The sequence below is a fragment of the Delphinus delphis genome, chromosome 13, assembly GCF_949987515.2.
Source record: "Delphinus delphis chromosome 13, mDelDel1.2, whole genome shotgun sequence".
NCBI classification, from domain to species: Eukaryota; Metazoa; Chordata; class Mammalia; order Artiodactyla; family Delphinidae; genus Delphinus; species Delphinus delphis.
In genome coordinates, this window is record NC_082695.1 from 47,702,577 (window position 1) to 47,722,159 (window position 19,583).

A 19,583-nucleotide genomic window follows, 5' to 3' on the forward strand; every position below is an offset into this window, starting at 1 on the left:
AGAAGATTTTACAAAATATTTTAGAATTTCTGGTGATTTCCAGAAACCAGAGAGGTCAAGTTTCTCCAAGTTTCTAATTAAGCCTCATATTTAATAAGAAAATAGGAACCAAAATATGGAGCCCATACATCATGAGGAAGAATTAAAGGTATATCATGGAAAGTTACCTACATATGGAACTGAAATTTGAAATATATGATGATATATTTAAATCTATGCATTACAAATATTTGGTAGTTCAGGGCACAATAATTAAAAGCAAATTAGTATAACATTGTGGATTAGAAAGTATGCTTTTTCATTTCTCAAATATTTTTTCAAAATTCAACTTCAAAATGTTGATAAAAATATAAAACAAAACTTTACAAAAAGAAAACATGCCATTTGGTGGCATATAAAAGACCACCATAAGATTGGAGACCCCATGACTGACTACTTGTTACTTTTTGTGATACATACGTCAAGTAAATCATTATTTTAGAAAAATATGAAAAACTTACCTGTTTCTTATCTCGAATCAAACCATCAAGTGATAGCTGTTTTTCATATAGGTTGAAATAGTTGTCCTTTACTGTTAAGAATATATTCTGTAATTTCTGATACTCTCGAGCTAAATGTAGATTTTCTTCTAGTGAAACATCTTGTATTTTCTAGAAGATAAATATATACATGTACTTAATTAAATCATTGTAATTTATGTTTGAATTTTTACATTTGAATTATCTGAAAGTATTACATTATATATTGTAGAAAAATAAAACCAAAAAGATGCTTCCCTTGACACTAATATCCTCCTTGGATTTAATAATTTTCTTTCTTGATGCAAATGGTCTTTTTATTTATTTATTTATTTTTGAACATTGATTCATCAGAGTCTGTCTGACTTTTGTTCTCCTTCTTTCCCAGACCTCCCTCCACAATGCCTTGGGAAGTACCCAGTCCTGGAGGCTTCACTCAGCATCCCAGAAGACTTCCTCCAATGTCCCACCCCTTTTCGTTTTCTCAAGCCCCAGTGCTCAAGTAGATAGAAGACATCTGGAAGCTTAGAATCCTATTTCCAAGAGGTTCAGAGTGGTGGCACTCACAGAAAACATTCAAAACACAGAGAAGTAAAGAGTAAAAAAGACGAGGAACAAGGAACTCAACGTTTAGAAGCACCCAGAGAAAGCCATTATTTGTTACTAGTATACTTTAGCTATATTCAAAGCTAAATCTGCTCTGTGAGCAGCTGAGAACTGTACAGCACTCCCCATGACTAAATATATATATGTCAAATCTAATACAAAACCCTCAGAATGTAACTTTTACTAACATTATCCACTCGCAAATTAGGGGCTGCCTTTCATTTTAAGTTAGAGGTGTGATTCAGTTTAGCTGTTGATTCTTTTTACATTTCTAGCACAGAAAATTTTCTTTGGCTGCTTCAAAAAATATGGAATTTATCAACAGCCTTAAATATTTTCAAACCTGTTAATCTAGTAACTCATCTTATGGAAATTTATCCTAATCAAAAAGCTTTATTTGTTACAACATTATTTATAGAAGCAGAAAGTTTTCAAAACATACAAATGCAGATTAATCATGACAATGATAATGATGATTAAATAACAAGATATAAAAATAACCATTGTGAAGCAATTAAAAATGTCTCTTTGGGAAAACTGCTATCACATCAAACCTTTAGTATAAGTTGTTAAAAAATATATCGCAGTATGAGAATGCGCATGGAGGAAATGTAATTCAGCAGAAAATTGCCTGTACAAATATTTCTCTATTTACACACTTGAAGAAGATTTATTAAGGTCAACAAACATTTTTCTCATGAAAGCCTGGTATCCATATTGATCTCTAATGATTAATACTATGTCATAGGTGTTCTTCAAAAAGCCAAAATGATGAACTGAGAACCATTTTAAGTGTCCTTGTCCTAATTCTGGCACAATAATTTAAAACTTTAGAAACTTCTATCTAATAAACTTGCTTAAAATCACAGAATTATCTTTTGGTAGGAGGACAAAGTGTCTATGAATATTTTTCTTTGGTGGAGATACCTTTGAAAAGATGGTTACAATTCTTTTTGATATCTTAACACTAATAGGAAAATCTAATCCTCAAGTGATTAATTTGAAGTTTGATACATGTTCTAAAGGAGGCATGAGAAGAAATCATTTTGAGTTTTTTGTTTGTTGTTTGACTTAAGCACATTCTGATACCTGAGATAGTCTACTTCTCTATTATATTTCTTTCAAGACCCAGATGACTATTATAAATGTTGAATTTGAGAGGAGTGCTACAAAAGTTGTGGTATTTGTTTAAAACTTATTTAATGGTACTTAATTGGGGATATATTTGGTACTTTATGCGTTGCTCATTGTGTAATGTACAGTTTTATTTCCAAACAATTGTATTTTCAATTTCTGTATGACACCAGTTGTTACTGTTTTATATGCCATAATTAGAGTAGATACTAAGAAACTAAACTGTGTATTTAGGCCAATGAATCTTCAAAACATTGTTACATCAGTCATGATACTTTACATTATCATTTCTCAGTAATGAATGTATAGAAGGATTTACCAATTCACTACCTATTCCTGAAAGTCAGTGACCTTCAGATGTGCAACGAAGTTTAAGTTTTTTAATTTTAAATAATGTATTCTGCTGACACTGAAAATGTTTTTTTATGTTTAACTGTGGTTCCACCTCACAACTCTGACTGGTTTAATTTTAACCAATGGTATTATAACATGCAAATGAAGCAAACAGTGAATGATAATTATTGGTGGATATGTGTCCAGGTGAAATAATGCTACCACTACTGGAGTTGAACAGCAAGCAGTAGAAGATATTAAATAAAGGCACAAAAGTTGGAGTTGGCAAAATAATAAAAGGGTGAGAAGAAAGAAGGAACTAATAACAGAAGTAGATGGCTTTTACATGCTTTTAAATTCAATCCAGCTAAATCTTATCAGTAGAGTCTTCCTACTTAAGGTCTTGACTAAACGCAAACTTACACAAAAAGTTTGTTTCTAAAACCATTAAAGAAAAATTTGACTGTAATCTCTATAGGTTAAAATAACTGCACTCTGAGTTGATTTACAATATTATTTTATTCATTCATTCATTCTCATTTTCATTCAGTTGCTTATTCAAAACTTTTAATTTAGTAACTACTGTATGCCAAGATTTAAGATGTAATGGTGAAACTCAAGAACTTGTGGTCTTATGGGAAAGATTTACATTTAAAAATCATAGAAATATATAATCAGAGTATAGAATTTACAATCTTTTGCATTTTTTTCTGTTTTCCATATGCATTAAACTCATTCCAAAGGTCTGAATAAACACTTTCTCAAAGCCAGATTTATTGGTATGTATTCAATTCCCATTATTAATGATTATTAAGATGAAACATTGGGAATATGGATTGATAAAGAGAAGAGAGGTTGAATGTCTGTTAATAGTTTCCATGTTGCCTAGAATTTAGTAAAGAAAATACTTAGCTTGAGGAGGGTTTGTTCTCTGTTATCTCAAATTATTAGTTAAACTTTGATGTTTGGGGGTATATTCAGCTTATCACCCCAATATTTTATTAGGAAATAAAGATTATGTTTATAAAGGGTGAACAAAAATTACTTATAAATTCCATGAGGGCTGACACCATCATTTTGTTTACCTGTAAGATATATTGTACAAAGCAGAGCTGACATTAGTGGGTATCCAAGTTTTTAGTAAATGAATGAATGAATACACAGAATAAACAGTTAGGAAATGTATGCAGTTATCGCTTTAGAACTACACATTTTATTGGCCCACTTCCGTGGAACAACTTACTGATGATATTACAATGACGCACATTTATTTGTATTATTTGATACTATACTACTTCAGAGGTGAAGATTTTAAGGATGTATATAAAAAGAATTCATACAATATGTTTTTCAATTGAGTATTTGGACATTATTCTAAGGATATACCACATTGTCCAGACTGAGCAAGAGTTCTTTCTCTGGGTGCATCGTTGATTTTCACAAGGCACGTGACTCCCTTGAAACTGTACACAGTGGGTTTCTTTTTGAATTACCTAATTAGCCCATGATCCTAAAAGTAATGAGAAACCATTGCTAAAGCAAGACCTGGCCTCTTCTGTCACCAAAAATGCTGAAAGATGAAGGCAGATTGCGACCCCAAGATATCAAAATAGTAGTTTTCCCTTTTTTTTCCACTTGACCTTTATTATTCTTTAAGCCATATATTTCATCTAGGATATTCCCTCCACTTTCTCTATTTTCAGCTTCTTTTTCTCACTCTTCCCCTTCTCCTTTCCCTCTCCCACTGGGTCAGTGGGGAATAGGGAATTATAATGAGAAATGAGTTCTTTTTGGACAAATATAGACCATATATCATCTATTTATGTTTCACCTTGTGATATATAGACAAGAACTTAGAAATAAGGCTGAATTTGAATGTTAACTTATGCATTCCACACATAATGGAATGGCTACTGTCCTAGTTATTATAATTACAGACAGGGAAGGAAAGTCAATGAGAAGTCAGGTGAGGCAACTTGTATTTTCCAAAAATGGCCACAGAAATATTTTCATTCCCACATGTTCTTCCAGAACCTGTCATTCCCTATCAAGAACAGTCTATATCTCCTTCCCTTGAACCTGGAGAGACTTGTGGCTTCTCCAGCCAATAGAGTATGGTGGAAATATTGCTGTGTGATTTCCCAGGCTAGTTTATTTAAAAGGACTAATTTATTGAAAAAGCTAGTTTATTAAAAAAAAAAAAAAAGCATACAGTTTCTGCCTGGCTCTCTCCTTGGGGACATTTACACTTGGACCAGCCACTATGTTGTGAGGAATTCAGGCCACATGGAGAGGTTATTGGTGTTGTAGCTGTTCCAGTAAACAACCCTAGCTCAGGTCTCAGATAACAGCATCAACTGTGAGTAAATGAGTCATCTGAAGATGATTCCAATGCTTAGTCTTCAAGTCATCCAGATGATGGTTTAGAGTGTGTGAGAAGAGACAAGCTGGCCCTGCTATGTCCTGTCCAAATTTCTGACACATAGGATCCTGTGCCATGAAGTTTTGGGGTATTTGTTATGCACCCATAGCAACCGAAACACCAGGCATCTTGTGCAAGGTTACAAACATATTAAGTGGAGGACCTGGCTTTGTACCCAGGCCGACTGGCTCCAGATCCCATACTCTGCACCATCCAGTATACCTCCTTCATAAACATAAGCCAGCATTCTCTAACTCTACACAATGCCATCTTTATAAAACCTAACGACATTAAACAATCAGATCAAATAACACAATTACCTTGTTCTGAGCCTATTTCCACCAACCTCTTTTCATAAATCTGGCTAACACATAGCTTGTTGACATAGATACATTGGACTGCTGAAGGAAATTAGAACTTGGTCCCCTTGGTAGCTACTTTTCATTGTAAGTCAATATGGGTATGCTGGTTACCTATAACCAGTCTTGGGTTTTTGATCTACATAATTCCATATTCCGTGATTTGATTAGGTCTGATATATTCACTGGCAAGACCGTGTGTCAAGTGCATAGACCTTTACAGCTGAGGCCTGCACAACTCTGGACTACAGTTGATTGCAACAGAGTAATGCTACATGTTGAGACCTCTGGAGGTCCAGCCAGATACACTTACTTTGGAGAAAGCCTAAATCCATTTGAACTTTTTTTTTTTTTTTTGAGCGAAGGGTGGAGGGGATCATTTGTTTTTAATTTAAGGACTAATGGCAAAGGAGAGTACAAGAAAAAAACTTGATCTAAACATTCTAGAGAGATGGTTATGATCAAAATATTTGCATGGTACATGTAGGTGTAGAAAACCTACACAGCTATTTACAAATGTTTTAGTGTTATTAAAATAGTCCTAGTGCCGGGCTTCCCTGGTGGCGCAGTGGTTGAGAGTCCGCCTGCCGATGCAGGGAACACGGGTTCGTGCCCCGGTCCAGGAGGATCCCACGTGCCGCGGAGCGGCTGGGCCCGTGAGCCATGGCCACTGAGCCTGCGCGTCTGGAGCCTGTGCTCCGCAATGGGAGAGGCCACAACAGTGAGAGGCCCGCGTACCGCAAACAACAACAACAACAAAAAAAAAAACAAAAAATAGTCCTAGTGCCTATGACTAAATTTATAATGTCATCTATACCCTCAGTTACTCTTAATACAGGCATTTGGATCCAGTTCACTGGGCAGATGGGCTAGGTCCTTCTCTCAATTATGCATTCATCATAAGAGAGTTGTCATCTTCTGACCCAGTTCTAATTCTAACTGTCTGATCCTAATGTGATTATGTGTGGCAGTCTCAGATGATCTTTTCTGATGATCTGTCTGTCATCTCCTGATTCTTGGTTGTTAATAGTCTTCTGCAGACAGCTCCTTGCTTTCTTGCATCTTGCCAGGGCTCTGCTGGCTGTTGCTGCCGTGTCTGTGTCCTTACACCGACTGCACCACACTCACTCTAGTCCTACGGTTCGAAAGAATTGACTTGCTGCCAGAACTACCGAAAGCAAAAGTTGTATTGCTGATATTTATTGATCAATGTTACTCTAGAGCATCCTCACTTCTAGCTTTCATTCATTTATTCATTTGCTCAATCATTTGTTTAGCAAACCGTTAGTAGGTTTACCATGTATGTCCAACTCTATAATTACTCCAGGGATTAAAGAGAAGGCTGGATGTGAACTCTTTTCACCAGGGATTACAGGCTAGACCGGGAGGAGGCAGAGTGGAACCAAGTCCATTCCAGGTATTTCTTTTCTTTCTTTTTTTTTTTTTTTTTTTTGCGGTACGTGGGCCTCTCACTCTTGTGGCCTCTCCTGTTTCGCAGCACAGGCTCCGGACGCACAGGCTCAGCGGCCATGGCTCACGGGCCCAGCCGCTCCGCGGCATGTGGGATCTTCCCGGACCGGGGCATGAACCAGTGTCCCCTATATCGGCAGGCGGACTCTCAACCACTGCGCCACCAGGGAAGCCCCTCGAGGTATTTCTTGAAGTACCCTGAATTGATTCTACCAGGTGGGGAAAACGGGGTCAGAAAAGGCTTCATAGAAGAAATAAACGGTGACCTGAATCTTAGAAGAACCATTTTATTTGGCTGGTGATATAAGCTGTCCTGCCATTTGGGTCAGCATATATTTGAGAAAACTGGATGAGTCAATTGAGAACAATGTTTTGTTGGTCCCTTTAGGACTATTAGATTATTGTTTCCTATGACTTGTGAATTAGACTTTCATAGATCATGTTAAATGTTCTGTTATCTCTTGACTTTAAAATGATACAATGTAAATAGTGAAATGTGCCCATATATTTAGTATCTCACTGATGCACAGCATCATACATAACACTCCAAGCACCAGTGTTTCAGTAGCATGTGATCCTGTACAGATGCTCATGCCTTACACCATTGATATCATACCACCCAATCTCCACAGTCCCCACATTTGCTTTTGGTACATCTCTGCCAGTTAAGGGCACTGGATTGGTAGTGTTGTATGCAGTGATGTTTTGATGTTATTAAAGCAGGCATCAGTACTGAGACTGATTCACAGAATGTGCAGGGGACAGACTTTAGAATAAATGAGACATGGAGGTTCCAAGTCTCTTTGTGAACACTACTGCTTCAAAAGCATTCTCTTTGATTTGCGGGAATTAGCGTGGTGAACGCAAATGCTTAAAATACATGCTAATTCTCTAACAATATAACAGACACGGAGAAAACGCATACTTTTCAGATGCATCACCTACTGTGTGCATGGAGGCATTACTGTATTGCTGCTCCCTTAAAATCTATACACCAATTACTACAGAAAACGAGAGCTCTCCCAGTGTTTCCAAGGAGTAAGTCTGTGAGAATGATATGTGTCGATACCCTGGAGTCTCAAAGGAGCACATAACTGTTTTAACTCTCCCAGGACCCACTTCCTTGTCTGTGCTGCCATGGAAACCAGTCTCTTGTCCAACTCGAGTTCTCCGATAATTAGTCTTGAACATTCTTGATTTTTAAATGCATAAATCAGTCCTCTGCATCAAGGTTGTAACATGCCTCAAACTCTACATATTATCATGTTTGACAAAATGCTCTCTATTCACTAATTTATTAGCAACTGGTATACACAAAGCACTGTGGGGGACACTGTGAGAGTTCAAAGAGAACCTTTAGGACATTGATAAAAACCTGCCACCTTGTCACTGCTAGACAGACACCAGCGGATGCTCTGCTTAGGTCCTCCACCTCAGCGCCCACGTAAGCAACCACACACAGGACCCCTTGTCTGAGCTCCCTGACGGGCTTACACATTTGGCTATGGCTGGTTTACTCAACAGTTTACTAATGGACACTACAGCATTGCCTCTCAGAACTCAGAAAACATCCATTGGGAATTTATGAGTACTTGGTATTAGCCCTGCTTTTCCTTATTATGTTTTGACTCTGTCCAGTGTATATATTTGACCAGGAATTATTGACACCAGCATGAAAAAAGACACAATTTCAGGGCCAAAGGAGCTTGCAATCAGATAGGGGACTTGAGGCATTCCCAAAGCTAACTACATTAGATTACATTAAACATGAAGAAGGATGGAAGACATATCCAAACTATGAGACTAGCTCCATGAGAGAGCAGCCCAGTGAAAGTGAGGGGCAAAGCTTCAAGGAAGAGTCAGTTTTTGAATAGATTCTAAAGGTATTTCATACACAAAGTGTTGTATATGTTCTTGGCAGGGAAAAATCTGGCTTGGAAACATAGATGCTTGTTAAATATTAAAAAGCACTTGATTAATATGGGTTTGTGGGGGGTTTTTTGTTTGTTTTTTTCTAAAGGAAGATTTAACTCCATGTTGCCTGTAGCTTTTCTCCTACAGCTACTCAATGGCTTTAGGGATCGCTAAAGATGGATGCCACTTACATTAGCTATTAAATTTTTATTTGATCCAATTTTCTTCAATATAATTCAAAGTCCCCTCAAAGTATTTGGTATAAGTGATTAGAGAAACAAATTATATAATGAGAAAAAGAGAGTAAAAATCGGTGTAATGTAATCTATATCCCCAATATATTTTTCCAAGTTAAAATACACGATTTAAACAAATACATGTATGTCCTCAGTAAGTGACAGTCACAGTACTAATAATTACCCTAAACTTTCTTTTTACTTGATTAAATAAACTTTAAAAATTTAATCCTGAATATATATGAATTTAATAATGTGTCTTCTAATATTGTTTAAGATTGTTAAACAGAAACATATTTGCATACTATTTCCTTTTTAAACATCCCTACACATTATTATAATTTAACTCTATTTCAATTGTCAATATTTTAAAATACATTTTTAACATCTGCTACTCTTTTCACCATTTCATATGAAAGACTGAACAACCTCCTCTACGTGGGCACCTCCTGATGTGAATGGTTTAAGTTTAGAAAGGTTTCCTATTTACTCACATTTTAATGATATACATTTCTACTTCACTGGTGGAAAAGGCTGATCAGTCACAGAAAGGTCAGTTAACACTAAATAGACTCTTTCTTTATGTAATTACAAAGAATAATATCTTTGTGCTGAGGGCACTGCACGTGGAGTGGGTGATGCAGAGAATTAATGTGCTGCCTTGTTGGCCCATGGGATAGAGATTCCAATACAGTAACCACAACTTATTCTAATTATGCAGCTTTAAAAGGTCATCAGCAAAAAGAGTCAAGGAATTATCAGCTAACTTTATCATAAAGTGATAATGTACTACATAAATGCAGAAACTATAAGAACAGTACCTTGAAACTTTATTATAAATGAGAGGAAGACTGATCTAAGAGGTTGAAGGACGTATATTATGGCATAAATTGAGTAAGCTCATTGAGAAACTAAAATACATGCTATTTCATAATTTCTTATTGGTGTAGTCAGGTAACCTGATCTCACCTGATATTTGTAGAAAATGTTTAATCTTGAAAATTCCTTTTTATATTTAATGCCAATTTCTTTGCCACACTCATGTTATGGCATAAATTCTGGTAGAATTTAAATATTTCTTCAAAAAATCTATTTGTTATAAAATGATGCATGCTGATTATAGTACATGCAAATAAAAGAGAGGTACATGAAGTAGAAAATTAAAGCCCCTCATTGCAGTAACCACAGTCAGTTTTATACCCCAGAGACAGTATTAACAATTTGGTGCAAGTCCTTAAGGAATAGAAAATTTTTAAAAATTCTTACATGGACAATGAGAAAATGGAGGCCAGGAAAGTCAATTTCTTGTCCAAGGCTGCTTAAGAAGAAAGCAGCAATAAGGTGAGGGCCCAATCTGATTTCAGCCTAACTACCATCTTGGGACTACATCACTTCCTAATCGTGAATGTGAATTACAGGGCCCTTAAGATTCCAGATTGATATGTGTAAATGCTTTCATTTCTGAATACTCTATAGAATTACATCAGTCTTTCAAAAGAAACTGTATTCTCATAGAAAAAGCATCCTTTAAAATAAGAAAAATGCGCCTCAGTGTCTTTTCCTTGGGAATACAGAGTCCGAAAACATTAGACTCATTGACCCAGAGGTGCCAGATATGAAACGTACAGCAAATAATTTGCAGTCTAATAAAATATCCTATGGATAGAATTATCACCAATGTTTTTTTCTCTTTTGTTCCTCTCAGATATTCCTCTTACTGAGAAATAAAAGATCATGAGCATCTCTAACCACCTGATGTGGTCCACACTGGGGCGCTGTCTAAACCTTGTAAAGATTCTCAAGTAGAAATAGGATTTAAAATACCTAAGGCAATTTTCTATAGAGGCTCATCTTTAGACATATCTAATTCCCCAGATAACTACATCCCAGTATGGGAAAAATCATATAGAACAGGGATCATGGCTGTCTGGCTGAATCTAGCCCACTAGCTGCTTTTGTAAATAAAAGTTACTGGAGCACCGTCACACCCATTAGTTTATACACTGTCTAAGGTTGTTTCTGCACTGCAGTGGCAGAGTTAAATAGCTGCAATACAGGCTAAGTGGACCCCAAAGCCTAAACTCTTTATTGTCTTTCCCTTTACACAAAATGTTTGCTGACCCCTGCTTTAGACCCTAAATTAATATATAAGTATCATGCAAAACAAAGTTCCAATTTAGACCTCTCATTTAAGATCTACTTGGGCGCTTCCCTGACGGCGCAGTGGTTGAGAGTCCGCCTGCCGATGCAGGGGACACGGGTTCGTGCCCCGGTCCGGGAAGATCCCACATGCCGCGGAGCGGCTGGGCTCATGAGCCGTGGCCGCTGAGCCTGCGCGTCTGGAGCCTGTGCTCCGCAACGGGAGAGGCCACAACAGAGAGAGGCCCGCGTACCGCAAAAAAACAAACAAACAAACAAAAAACATCTACTTGGGCTGTACTTATGATCCCGCATAAAGAAAGACTGCTGGAAAGCATTTTCTTTATTTTTCCAGCAGAGGCACGCACTAAGGAGACAGCCAATATTAATACCATCTCCAAGACCTTAAAAAAATAATGAGATGCTCGTAAGCTTTTTAAGTACTCTCAAAACAGAGTAACTTTGCAGAGAGTTGTCAGATCTATTAAGACACCATAAACAATGCCCAGATTTATTTACCCTACACTTTCTTTAATTAAATGTGGTTCATTCAGCTCTTGCATTATAGGAAGCTAGAGGTCTGTTAATTTTTCCACTCCTGCAACTTCTGTTTTGGGGGTCTGGGATTAACTTTATGTTGCCAAGTGGAAGTTTAATTTTGTAGGGGACATTCTTTTGCACAATGGCTACGTAAAATGTGGTAGTCACCTACCATGAAAGACTGTAAAGTGATTAAAAGAAATACACTAGATATACAACATAGCAACACAGTGATCTTTAAAATATGGTGCTCAGTGGAGAAGACGCAGAATGATAAATATTGCATAACTCAGCTCATGAGGGAAAGTACCAATGGGAGTCAGAGAGAAACAGGAATTTGGAATTAAGGGTGGAGGGAAAAAATAAATTAAGAGTTAACACCTTGAGGATATGTAAATTCTATATAGTCAGGAATGACACTCTTAAAATAATTAAGTGGTTGGGTTCTTAGATCTTCCAGGTTTTTCCAGGGGGTTAATGAAAAACCCTTAAAATAAGATAAATCAAACATCAAACAACTCTGGAAATATATCTCTGCAACAATAGGTTCCCCAGGGGCCACAACCCTAAGATTTATTCTGTACATCATCTAGTCATGGCCAAAGTAAATGAAGGCATAAAGAAATATGTCATTATAATTATGTACCAAATTCATGGTTTCTCTCTATGCCTTCTTTTTCTCTTTTCATTTTTGCTTTTCCTCAACGTATTTATTCCTCTTTTCTTCTTTCTGCTTCCTCCTTGTTATCTTTGTGAAGCATGAAATCGTTCAACTGTCTAAGGTCTTCTTGTTATCACACTTCCCTTCTGAAGACACCATCTTCCCTTCCCATCCTTTCCTCAACTTACTATTCTTTCAAAGCCACTTCTTTCTTTCTGCATTATGGTATGGAAACAGAAGTGTCTCGAAGAAAAATGTTTGGGAAATTCTGAGTGACTTACTTATTTTTTCCCACAAAGTAAGACAGTTTATGAAAATCCAATACAATAGAAGAGAGTGAGATGTATATGTGTAATTCATTTTATGGCTGCCTTTTTATCTTTGATTTGTCTAGATACTAATTTGGATAGTGGTGGTGAAAAAGTGAATGAAACTTAAAACTGTTGGTCTATCTGGAAAGGTTGGTTAGAGATATTTTAGGTTTTTGTATCAATATGCCACGTCAGCCTAGCAGGAAGGTACAAGAGCATCAATGTGATAATTTTGCATAAGTAAGTAAAGTATATGACAAATACAATTGTATACTTATACACACACAGAGATACACATAGTTTTATAGTTTTAATCTTTTGACAGATATTAAAAAGCCAGAGAATGAAAAAAATGTAGAACAAGCTGAAATCTCTTTAGAAGCGACGCAGGACACAGAAACAATAAACCAGGCATTTGTAATAAAGTATTTGTTATTGGGAAGTAATTCCTAGTTCATTAATAGTAAATACTGTATATATGTACTGTTATGTGGTGAAATGTGTGAAGATTAGCATTTGCAACTTTTCTTGGAAAACTGGCACAGGTAAGGCACAGTCAGTACTATATAGTATATTATATACCATGTATATCTCTGTCACTGCAATCACCATGTTTTATTATAGTTATTATATTTGTATTAATTTCATCACTTCTATGAACTTTCTATGCCTTATTAATTTTTTTTTTGGCTGCGCCGCACAGCTTGTGGGATTTTCGTTCCCTGACCAGGGATGGAACCGGTGCCTCCTGTAGTGGAAGCTCGGAGTCTGAACCACTGGACTGCCAGGCAAGTCCCAATGCCTTATTAATTTTTGCCCCAGTGCTTTTGGTACATAGTAGTCTCTCAGTCAACATTATTGAATGAATGAATAAATGAGTGAAATTGCATAATACTCATGTCTTGTTGCACACAAGAGGTACCGACACAGAAAAAAATGGGTGGACTGAACATTGATGGCTTTTATTTTTACTGAAGTATCTACTTCTGCCAACTATTCCTTCATGAGTGGGCTTTTCAGAGTATTATACATGGATGGCATTTTATGTGTTTTTTATTCTGTAGATGAACATTCACAATTAATTTTTACAACATAAAAACAAAGGAATTTACCCATTTACATATTGACTGAGAAAAATAATAAGGTTTCCAGTTCTTTTAATCCTAGTTTGCAAAAGCATTTCACTGTATAATCTCTCAGTGTTGTATTCCAGTTTACTTGTAGGTTTTCCTTGGAAGACTAACAGAAATCTAAACTACCTGCTTTGCTGCCTTTATACACTTTGTTAAGCTGTGTTCTCACAACTCAGGAGATTAAAATTAAAAAAGTAGTAAAACAGTTTCACACGAAATAACTACAGAGAGGATCTTCATGGTTGCAAACTGAGATGAGCAATTTACAAGAACTGAAAAAGAACAAAAGCAGCATTCACATTACCTTATCCCAAACTGTTTTGAACAAAGCAATAATAAATTTCCTGTGTTGGGCTTCCCTGGTGGCGCAGTGGTTGAGAGTCCGCCTGCCGATGCAGGGGACATGGGTTCGTGCCCCGGTCCGGGAAGATTCCACATGCCGTGGAGCGGCTGGGCCCGTGAGCCGTGGCCACTGAGCCTGCGCGTCTGGAGCCTGTGCTCCGCAACGGGAGAGGCCACAATAGAGAGAGGCCCGCGTACCGCAAAAAAAAAAAAAAAAAAAAATGTCCTGTGTATTTCAATTACTTAAATATGAAAGAGTGAAACATGTTTTAAATCGATACAACACTTTATATACCTCACTCTCTTCAGATGAGATAGGCAAGGCTACTCAGTTTCGTAGGATTCATCCTTACTTTGTCCCAGGTCATAACAAGTGCCATTCCCTAACCCTATATGCTTGCCAATGCAAGATCAACTTTTCTTCCTCATGAAAGTTTCTTTCAATTTTTTTTTTTTCCAAAAAGGAGAAAAGGAAAAATGGAAGGAAGGAAAGAAGGAAGGAAGAGCAAGCCTCCTGGAATCAGATGCTACATCCACTCCAGAAATCTTCAGTGGTAAATCTTCAGTTGTTACCTTTCTTTGATCTCAGAGTAATGACTGACCTGAGGATAGCCCTTATGTGGAAACCTGTTCATATGCAGTTACGTACTGAAATTTAGAACCACTCAAATGGAGAAGCTCATGAACGTGATTTTGAATAAAATGATACTCATGGAAGCTATCTGAAGTCCACGCAGGGCTCCATTCTTCCAGGCATCTGTGATCAAATCAGCCCTTCAGAAGGCGTCTCCTTGGGGGTTCATGGATAACTATTACAGCTCCAATTCCGGGAATTTATGAATATGCTACTCCTCGTAGCAGAGGGGACTTTGCAGATGTGAGTAAAGATACAGATCTTGAGATGAAAAGATTATTCTGGATTATATAGGTGTGACTCTCTAATCACATGAATTCTTCCAAGTGGAAAATCTTTTCCTGACTGAAGTTCAGAGGACGTGAAGGAAGAAGCAGGAGAAATTTGAAGTGAGAGAGAGAGACTTGAGACCCATCTCCTTTTCCCCTTTGAAGATGGAAGAAGGAGGCTACAAGCCAAGAAATGCAGACAACCTCAAGAAGGCAGAAATGGCCCTCTGCCCTCGGCCAGAAAGCAAATAGGGCCTAGTTCCCACAGCCCCAAGGAACTGAGTTCTGCCGACAATCTAAAACAGGTGCCTCTTTCCAGCCTCCAGAAGAGAACGCAGCCCTGCCGACAACTGGATTTTAATCAGGTGAGATTCACGAAAGACTTCTGACATACAGAACTGTAAGATAATAACGTAGTGTTCTTTCAAGCTTCTAAGTTTGCAGTTATTTATTATGGCAGCAACATAAAACTCATATGGTGACAAGAATTATGTTAGGTTTATCAAAAGTAATAATATGTTGCATAAAAACTAACAGTTTAATGATGGAAAATCAAACACTGCAGTTTCTTTGCAACAAGTTCATTAACAAATAAATCTTAGAAACTATTAATTAAATCATGTATTTTGTATAAAACATTTGCTCTCTATCAGTATGTAAAGTAACATAGCATGTCAATAACAACTGAAAAATTAATTCTAAACATTAGATAGACTATGCCACGAGCTCCCAACTAAATTTCTGCATATGTTAACTGTAACAGATAAACTATCATCTCTATTTTGAAACAAGTTTATTAATTCACTTGATCATTTTTCGATTATATTTTAAAGGTCTATTATTATATTAGTAAGAAAATTTTGATAGTTCTTTGTTTCTTCCTCAAGATTAAATATAAACTTGATTATATTATGAAAGTCTTATTCTGTTAAGTAAAAAAGTCTCTCTAGTTAATCATTTTTAAATGACTAACTTGTCTGCTGATAGCTGATCATGCGAATGGTTTTGAAAAAATGTTTGTATGTTTTGAAAAATTCTGGTTGAATTATTAAGAATTGTATATATACACATATATACGTTTATGTGTGTGTGTGTGTATATATATATATATATATATATATATATATATATATATATATATATAAAACCCTTCTGTTAAGAGACATTATTTGTGCTAGGGAAAATTATAAAAAATAAGAACAAAACACAGCATATAAAAAAGACATCCCTGCCTGTTATCAAGGACTTGTGTTGAACAACAGAAGCTGTTCTGGGCTACTTCTGCACGTTAATTTCTGAGCTGTAAGTCAGTGTGGTAATGGCACAGTCATGGGTTTGTTCTTCATTACAGTGGCAGCCGGGTCCAGTCTATCCCCTCTTTCCGTGTCACATGTAGTTACAAATGATTCAAATACGGCGATTGATATAATACCCACATTATAACTTTTGATAGGCTGAGACATTGGTGGGTGAATAATTTTTTAAACTTTCAGGAATATTAACCAACTATTGCAAATATAAAGATTGCTGGGTTTCTGAGATAAATGTACAATTTTATACCTACATACACGATACAAAGAGAATAAACTTTTCAAAATTGCTGAAACATCTGAATGATAAAATGTTTAAAGAAATTTTATTGTACTCTTTTAAATCCAGAATATACATTCAATATTCACGTTAATCGAATTTTGTTAAAAAAATGCAAAATTTTTGCAGTTGGTGTATATCCTTTATAAAATGGTTGTGGTAAGTGTGTTTTCTATTCATTAAGGTCTATATTCATTACATTGGTTTGCTTTACACTTTTTATTTGAGGTACAACATACATAATTATATAAGAATTGATAAATTTTTATACATGAATACCCCTACATAACCACCACCTAGATGGAAATATAGAAAAAAATACCCTCACACCAGAAGATTCACTCACATCCATTCCCAGTCAATAACAAACACTCCCAACACACACGTTTTGCTTGTTTTGATCTTCATATAATTATAATTCCAAGCTACGTATTCTCTTCAGTCTGTCATATTTTTCTTAATATTAATTTTGTTGGATTTATTCATATTTTTTGTGTGGCAACACTTCATTTTGCTATATATTACTCCATTCTATGAATAAGCTGCAATTTATCCATTATACTGTTGATGAATTTCTGTGGGGAAACTACTATGAATAAAGCTGTTATTAACATATTTTACAAAATATTAACGTATTTTGGTGCACAGGTGCACTAATTCGTGACATCTGTAAGTGGAATCATATATGCATATGTCCAACTCTAGTTGATAGTGTCAATATTTTTAAAATATTTACTTTTAAAATTTACCTTTACAAATTTACCTTCCCAGCTGAGATATGAGAGTTCCTATTGGTCTACATTTTTATCTATACTTTTAAATTTTAGCCCTATAGAAAAGTGTGTAGAGACAAGTCATGGTGGTTTTAATTTGCATTTCTATGATTATTCTATTGAATGTCTTTTCGTATTTATTGCCCACTTGTATAGTCCCTTTTGTGAAGTGATTTTCAAGTCTTTCACCAGTTTTTCTCAATTACGTTGCCTGAGTTTATTGTTTTGTTAGGGGTTCCTCATTTATTGCGGATGAGAGTACTTTGCTGGATATATGTATCGTCAAGTATTTTTTTCTAAGCTGTGGCTTGTCTTTTCATTCTTTAATGGTGTCCTTTGATGAATGGAAGTTCTTAATTTTAAGAGTTTATGAACTTTTTCTTTCATGGTTTGTTCTTGTGTCCTATTTAAAGCATCTCTGGCAATACTAGAATAACTCAGATGTTCTCATATGTTTTTCTCTGAAAGCTTTATATAACTTCCACATTTACATCTGTAGTATAGGTGGAATTGATTTGTGTATATGTTGTGAAATAAAAGGTCAAGGTTCTTCTTTTAAGTATAGATATCGAATCTATCATGCATCATTTAATTTTGATTCAGCACCAATTATTTTCCAATACATTCTTTTTTACACTCTTTTGGTGTCAGCTTCTTATAAATCAAGAGGCCATGTTTACATTCTAAGTCTGTTTCTGGAACCTCTATTCTGTCTTGTTGTTCACTTATATATCTACTAATAGCACACTTTCTTATACTGTGAACTTATTGTAAATCTGGATAACAGGTAGGATAATTTCCCAACTTTGGCCCTCTTCAAGTCTGTATTCACTATACTTGACTCTTTGCATTTCCTTATACATTTCAGAATTCTCATGCATCAACTTCCAGAAATTCCAATTAAGTTTTTAATTTTGATTCCATTACATGTATAAGTTGGCTTGGAGAGAATTCACATTCTTCAAAATATTGAATTTCATAAATTTAGTAGATTCATAATTCATAAACTTAGTAGATCACTCCATATATTTAGAATTTCTTTGATTTTTCTCAAAAATGTTTTGTAGTTTTCTATGGAGAATGCTTATACTTCTTATGGTGGATATATACCTAGGCATTTGATGTTTGGTTGTTCAATTATAAATAGTATCCATTTTAAGATTTTATTTTCTAGTTATTTGGGGCCAGTTTATAGAAATACTATGAATTTTTATTTATTCTATATCCACTGACTCCCTCAAATTCAAAAATTTAGCAGTTTATCTGTAGAGTCATTTGAACTTTCTATGAACAAATAATGTTTTCCAATGATTGCAGCTTCTAAAGCCGTCTTTTATCATGTTAAGAAAGTTATTTTCTATTTCTAGTTTTCTGAAAGGTATCATGAACGGCTTTTGAATTTCACAAAAGGCTTTTTCTGTATCTACTGATATTATTATTTGATTCATTTCTTCCTTTTATTGTTAATGTGATAAAGTATATTAATTTTTTTAAGGCTGGAAATTGTTTATTTTGATTTTGGGTAGGTCAAATATTCCCCTACCCAATTTTGCACATTTTTAATTACTTTTTCACATTCTATTTTCCTCCATGGATTATTTTTTAAAAATAACCATTTATTGAAACACAATTAATAAGAGAACAGCAGTAAGATATAATGGGAATAACAGGTCAGAATCTATTGTGTACTAGCTGTGTATTACTATTACCCTTCATTTATGAGAATAATAAAATTTGCTCTGCCTGCCTAACATGATGGCTATAAAGATTAAATAACTGGTAGAAATGAAAATGCATGGTAAACTACAAAGAAGGACTATTAATATAAAGGGCAAATTGTCAATTACTATTATACAGTTCACTATAATTCTATTTAATAAAGTAATAATGAGATACGTAACAATCTTCTTCCCTAGTACTTTTATTTTTCTTGAATATTAAAGCAAGCTTTGTCTACTGATTTTCTTCCCCAAAGCTATCCAAATTTACCAAAACTGACAAATGAGAAAGTTAAAAGTTGATGAGTCTTTATCCAACTGCTGTGTTAAATAATAACAAATTATTTATTCTGCATTCATAAATTCATAAATTACATATCAAAATTTAATAAGCCTGGTCTTCCTTATATCAATGCTTTGATAAGAAACAGAATCACAATTTTTATATGGGTTTCATCTAAATATAGCTTCTTATAGTGAA

The 19,583-nt window shown here is 35.4% G+C and overlaps 1 protein-coding gene across 1 annotated transcript in view; it reads right to left on the reverse strand.

The window, feature by feature from the left end:
• Window positions 1-362: 362 nt before the first annotated feature.
• The window catches only part of CCDC178 (coiled-coil domain containing 178), a 234,081-nt gene continuing 214,860 nt past the window's right edge, over window positions 363-19,583 (reverse strand). Inside the window, exon 18 of the mRNA XM_060027775.1 lies at window positions 363-650. Within this exon, the coding sequence (XP_059883758.1) occupies window positions 363-650 (288 nt within the window). The remainder of the gene's footprint in view (window positions 651-19,583) is intronic.